The sequence below is a fragment of the Bos taurus genome, chromosome Y (genome assembly GCF_002263795.3).
Source record: "Bos taurus isolate L1 Dominette 01449 registration number 42190680 breed Hereford chromosome Y, ARS-UCD2.0, whole genome shotgun sequence".
In the NCBI taxonomy this organism is placed as follows: domain Eukaryota; kingdom Metazoa; phylum Chordata; class Mammalia; order Artiodactyla; family Bovidae; genus Bos; species Bos taurus.
In genome coordinates, this window is record NC_082638.1 from 51,724,288 (window position 1) to 51,731,275 (window position 6,988).

Below are 6,988 nucleotides of genomic sequence, written 5' to 3' on the forward strand. Positions count from 1 at the left end.
GGCGACCCCATAGACGGCAGCCCAACAGGCCCCCACATCCCTGGGATTCTCCAGGCAAGGACACTGGAGTGGGTTGCCATTTTCTTCTCCAATGCAAGAAAGTGAAAAGTGAAAGTGAAGTCGCTGAGTCGTGTCCAACTCTTAGCGACCCCATGGACTGCAGCCTACCTGGCTCCTCTGACCATAGGATTTTCCAGGCAAGAGTACTGGAGCGTGGTGTCATTGCCCTCTCTGAGGGCTTAGCATGACTGAAAATAATTTGTGATTGTAGCTTCAGAAGAGAAAGATAATGAAATGACTAAGGAAAACAGATATCATGTCTTCCAAGAACTTTGTAACCATGCTGATGTGCTGCAGTAATGACCAGGAATTTATTCTGTCTCTATGGGGACAGATAAGCAACATCTAAACATGCATTTGAAATTATAGGGTGGAATCTTGGTGTCAGGAAATGAAGACGTACCTTAAGGACAGCAGCGCAAATATGACCCTATAGAATACTACTTGTAAAGTACACAACGTGTGCTGACCATGGGCCAGTCACTGATTATATCATGCTATCTTTTCTATCACAGTGATGGTATAATTGTGATCATGATTTTGGATGTACTACAATATCTATATTTTCAGAGACAAAATTAATTTCTATAATGAAAACAATCTGCTGTCTAATCTTTAAGACTCTACCAGTAACTAATAGAATATAATATGTGAATGTGCTGAAGATCATACTGTGTATTTTTATTTATCTAATTTTATTTGCATCTCTTTCTTCACCCATACCATCCTAATTTAGACACCCCTTCATTTCAGCAGGGATGATTTCAGAAATCACTTTACATCCATTACCTCTTTTCCCTTGCTTCTCATTTTCTTGCTTACAAATATTATATCAGGTGTCATTTACCTAGGATGCATAACGAATGCTTTCTTGAACTGAAGAGTTTGGAATACCATGCAGTAAAATAGTAAACCAATGAACTAAAGCCTCATTTTCTCTTCTTTGTTTAAAAATTGAAAATTAAACTATGAAGATGAACATGTAAATTTATTGTTCAAATACAGGAATGGTAGGTATTTGTTGACATCTCCCAAAGTAACGTTCAATCTTCCTTAGGCTCCATAATCTGACACGTATTTGGTAGGTCAGTTTTAATTAGCATGGTTTCCATATAATGGTGATTGTTGATGAGTTGACTTGAAAGAGAGGAAGCAGATGTGTAAGTGCTTGTTGGCACTGAGAACCACGAGTTGCCTGTCTCTTGCAGGTTAGGAAAAGGATTGTCATGGCCTGACATATCGCTATGCCTGACTGGAAATTTAGAAGGCTCCACCATCAGTCCAGAATAAGTGCTCTGTAATGGGGATACAATGTGGTTCTGAGAAGTAGATGTAGTTGTAGTAGCAAAGTCCTCAATGGGGCCATTTACTTGAGTGTAGCTGCTATGTGAATGCCAATTAAAAATGCTCAACTTTTTTAAAACAGCAGGTTGATTTACCAAAATCTGTTCTGTTTGTCTAACCGATATTGGTGATGGGTGGTTAGGTAAGTCACATGGAGATAGGGCATTTGTATTAGTGACAATCTGGATGGTATGAGGCTTTTGTATGAAAGGCACAGGTAAACGTGTGGAGGCTGAAAATGCGCTCTCTCTACTAATTTCTGGAATAAATTCAGAGTTACGATCATCTTCGTTGACACTTGCTTTAACATGCTTCTTGTTATCTTGCACTAATGAAGATATTTGAGACACATTATTAATCCCAACTCTTCTTTGCACTCTTAATAAAAGTTGAGGATGACCTCTTTTGAAATTTGGATTATAGTAGGTCTGTAACTAAAATCAAAGGATTACATTATTTAGTTTCTTTATAAACCAAGGTAAAACTGACAAGCAAAGCTAAGTTATAAAAATGTATTCCTTTAATGAAACCAACTAAATAGCATCAAATAAAACACCTCCATTAGTAGTTTAACAGGTAACATGTTAGAAAGAATATGATCCTCAATGAAAAATATATTTTATATATACAGTAAATACCACTTTAAGTTGCTTCAGGACTTATATCTGGTTTCACAGTGCTAGGAAAGTTTGTCAAACATCCAATATTTTAACATATCCAGCTGTTCTCAACTTCAAAAAATAAAACTTTTTAACGATTTGTTAGCTCAAGTTTAAATTCGGTTTTAGCTACATATGTAAATGTGCTTTCTAGGTCACATGATTTCATCTTACGTATTGCCAATAAGTGAAAATGTTGGAATACCTTACTCAAAAGAGAGATGTTGTTTTCTTCTTCCAGAAAGACAGGTAGTGAAGCAGATCTTTGAAAAGTTTGTCGCTTTTTACTAAATCCATAAAGGTTAAGCTGTCGAATTAAACTCTTCATACTCTTGGTTTCAAATATTCTGAAAGGTGCCTTTCTTTCCAAGACTTCTTTCTTAAAGAGTTCTTCGTGGATCACTATACATGTGCCTCTCTCATCCCACCAAATAGATTCAAACTGATCACTTTCAACTATATTCCAAAGTTTTTGTGGAAAGGTGAGTGAAAGAAAATTAGTCACCTCATCTGTTTCAGATACAGAATATTTGTAGCATGGCCTTTTTATCACAAGATCCTCAGACAAAGCCTGAAAAGCATATTCTTCAATCATAGATCTCAAAACTGAGTCCCTAGTAAGTGTATAATCATACAAAGATCTAATGGAGGTTTCTGAATCAGTTGATTCATCCTTAGGAGGCCCATCTTGAATTTCTGAAGGTATATGTGCCATCTCAGAGAAATCTTTCTTCAGATCCTTTTCTCATTTGTCTGATTTTACTGACCACTACTTCAAAAATTGCTTGGCTGGCCAACAGAGAGAAACTCTCTAGACCATCGCAGAGGTCCTCAAAGTCAAAAGGCTGTGACATCACAAAATCACTTGTCTCCTAGCAATCAAAGGGTAGCTGTGACATCACAAAATCACTGGTCTCCTAGCCATTGAAAGGTGATGTTCAGCTAGGGTTTACTTCAGCATCAACTTAAAAATACAGCCTGCTTACAGAAATAGTAACCCAAACCATGAAGCATGCAAAATCTCATTCCTAAAGAATTTTTACACAGAAAAATCACATCAATAAATCTACTTGGTTTCTGAAATAAAAGTGATTTATCACCCTTCTATACACACATTTTTCATATTCAGTACTGTTACCCAAGCAAAATTGGTCTACTGGCCTCTGCAATAAAATCTTTTAACTGTCTGGTTTCAACTACTCTGTGGTCTCTGTACTTAACTTTCAGGCTGGCTGGGGCTTTGGCATCTCTAAAACTGTTCATAGGATAATGCTCAGGATGTTATTGATGGCCCTTGAGGAGGAACTAAAGACCCTTGAATTTGACTAATGGCTAAATCATTATTATTCTCTATCACTTGATTATTATCCTTAGATTCTGTCTTTTCTAGCCTCACTGTTTAAAATTACTTTTTTTTAATTGTTTTGTGTGTATTTTATTTTATTATTTTTTATTTGATTTTTTAACTTTACAATATTGTCCTGGTTTTGCCATACATCAACATGAATCCGCCACAGGTATACATGTGTTCCCCATCCTGAAACCTCCTCCCTCCTCCCTCCCCATACCATCCCTCTGGGTCGTCCCAGCACACCAGCCCCAAACATCCAGTATCGTGCATCGAACCTGAACTGGTGACTCGTTCATACATGATATTATACATGCTTCAATGTCATTCTACCAAATCATCTCACCCTCTACCTCTCCCAAGAGTCCAAAAGACTGTTCTATACATCAGTGTCTCTTTTGCTGTCTCATATACAGAGTTATTGTTACCATCTTTTAAATTCCATATATATGTGTTAGTATACTGTATTGGTGTTTTTCTTTCTGGCTTACTTCACTCTGTATAATAGGTTCCAGTTTCATCCACCTCATTAGAACTGATTGAAATTTATTCTTTTTAATGGCTGAGTAACACTCCATTGTATATATGCACCACAGCTTTCTCATTCATTCATCTGCTGATGGACATCTAGGTTGCTTCCATGTCCTGGCTACTAGAAACAGTGCTGTGATGAACATTGGGGTACACGTGTCTCTTTCAATTCTGGTTTCCTCGGTGTGTATGCCCAGCAGTGGGATTGCTGGATTATAAGGCAGTTCTATTTCCAGTTTTTTAAGGAATCTCCACACTGTTCTCCATAGTGGCTGTACTACTTTGCATTCCCAGCAACAGTGTAAGAGGGTTCCCTTTTCTCCACATCCTCTCCAACATTGATTGCTTGTGGACTTTTGGATCGCACCCATTCTGACTGGTGTGAAATTGAACACCAGGAGGTCTACAATCTCCTACCTCTTTCTCTCGGTTTTCATAATTTTCAGTCTTAAGAAGGGACTGCTTAGAACACGAAAGGAAATAAAGTGTTGGACTTAGAACTCAATCATAAATGTGACAGAAAATCTCAGTTGCAGGTTCGATGTCTTTTTCAGGTTTTCCAGCTCTTGGAGTGTTTCAATCAGCAACAACTTTGGCTATTTCCTGTTGAGATGGAGCCTGGAGTTGGAAATAATTCTGAAATCTAAGCTTGGCATCAATATTTTCTCTTATGAAAATATACTTCTATATTTTATATATGATATATATGTATATATAAGTCTATATCTGTCTATTTTTGTCAAAACTGGACAAAAAATTTGAAAATTGGTAGATCTTTATTAAAAGCAGAGAGGTGAGTGATATAAAAGAGTCCTCATATTTTACATTCAGCCAAGAAAACATATTTTGAAGTATTTCCGCTTACATATATTCAACAACCGAGTCGACTTTTTAATCATTCTTCATTTGGGTTTTAATTTTTTTCCATTTCTATTAAATCTAACAGGAGTTAAAAGCCATTGCACCTTTTTTATACACACACTCATACACACAGGTGTATATATGTCAAAATATAATTTTATGCAACACTATTTAGGTGGCCAAACTCATTGCTTGCTCCCAAGATCTTAAATAAACTGTTTGGGAAGCCTTACATTACTTAATAATTTTCTGGCTGAACAATTCAGATCCTGTTGCTGAAAAGCTCTCCTTTAATCTCGCTCATCTTCCACAATTCTTTCTGTAATAAGAGGTAGGGCTCATACTTATGGGGACACCTTGAACGCATAAAATCACAACTCTCATTTACTTAGATATATTGTTCAAAGAACGCTGTTGCTCTCCTCACATTGGACACAATTTTATTTTATTTATTTTCAATATAAATATATGTATTTTAATTGGAGTCTAATTGCTTTACAATATTGTACTGGTTTTGCCATACATAAATATGAATCTGCCACAGGTATACATGTGTGCCACCTCCCTCCTCATATCATCCCTCCTGGTTATCCCAGTGCACCAGCCCCAAAGCATCCTGTATCATGCATTGAACCTGGACTGCCAGTTTGGTGACCTATGTTATTATACATGTGTCAGTGCCATTCTCCCAAATCATACCACCCTAGCCGTCTCCCAGAGCTCAAAAGACTGTTTTATACATCTGTGTCTTTTTTGCATTCTCACATACATGGTTATCGTTATCATCTTTCTAAATTCCACATATATGTGTTAGTTTATTCTATTGGTGTTTTTCTTTCTGGCTAACTTCATTCTGTATAATAGGCTCCAGTTTCATCCACCCCATTAGAACTGACTGAAATGTATTCCTTTTAATGGTTGAGTAATACTCCATTATGTATATATCCCACAGCTTTCTTATCCATTCATCCACTAATGGACATCTAGGTTGCTTCCATGTCCTGGCTATTAGAAACAGTGCTGTGATGAACATCAGGGTACACATGTCTCTTTCAATTCTGGTTTCCTTGGTGTGTATGCACAGCAGTGGGATTGTTGGGTCTTATGGCAGTTCTATTTGAAGGTTGGTTTTTTTTGTTTTTGTTTTTTTTTAAAGAATCTAAACAGTGTTCTCCATAGTGGCTGTACTAGTTTGCATTCCCACCAACAGTGTAAGAGGGTTCCTTTTTCTCCACACCTTATCCAGCATTTATTGCTTGTAGACTTTTGGAGCACAACCAATTTGACTGGCATGAAAAGGTACCTCATTGTGGTTTTGATTTTCATTTCTCTGATAATGAGTGATGTTGAGCATCTTTTCATGTGTTTGTTAGCTATCTGTATGTCTTCTTTGAAGAAATGTCTGTTTAGTTCTTTGGCCAATTTTTTCATTGAGTCGTTTATTTTCCTGGAATTGAGCTTCAGGAGTTGCTTGTATATTTTTGACATTAATTCTTTGTCAGTTGCTTCAGTTCAGTTCAGTTCAGTTGTTCAGTCATGTCCGACTCTTTGCGACCCCATGAATTGCAGCACGACAGGCCTCCCTATCCATCTCCAACTCCTGGAGTTCAACAAACTCACATCCATCGACTCGGTGATGCCAACCACCATCTCATCCTCTCTCGTCCTCTTCTCCTCCTGACCTCAATCCCTCCCAGCATCAGAGTCTTTACCAGTGAGTCAAATCATCACAGGAGGTGGCCAAAGTACTGGAGTTTCAGCTTTAGCATCATTCCTTCCAAGGAACACCCAGGACTAAACTCCTGTAGGATGGACTGGATGGATCTCTTACATCAAGAGTCTTTTCCAGCACTACAGTTCAAAAGCATCAATTCTTCCATGCTCAGCTTTCTTTTTTTTTTTTTTAATTTTATTTTATTTTTAAAATTTACATAATTGTATTAGTTTTGCCAAATATCAAAATGAATCCGCCACAGGCATACATGTGTTCCCCATCCTGAACCCTCCTCCCTCCTCCCTCCCCACACCATCCCTCTGGGTCGTCCCAGTGTTCCAGCCCCAAGCATCCAGTATCGCGCATCGAACCTGGACTGTCAACTCGTTTCTTGCATGATATTCTACATGTTTCAATGTCACTCTCCCAACTCTTCCCACCCTCTCCCTCTCCCACAGAGTCCATAAGACT

At 37.8% G+C, this 6,988-nt stretch overlaps 1 protein-coding gene across 1 annotated transcript; it reads right to left on the reverse strand.

Moving 5' to 3' along the window:
* Positions 1-1,310: 1,310 nt before the first annotated feature.
* Positions 1,311-2,778, reverse strand: LOC132344708 (heat shock transcription factor, Y-linked-like; the record flags this gene model as incomplete). The annotated part of the gene is made up of 2 exons (XM_059884353.1): positions 2,269-2,778; positions 1,311-1,838 (listed from the first exon to the last, which is right to left on the reverse strand). Coding segments are annotated over exons 1-2 (1,038 nt in total), but the record flags the coding sequence as incomplete, so codon positions are not given.
* Between the last annotated feature and the right edge of the window lie 4,210 nt (positions 2,779-6,988).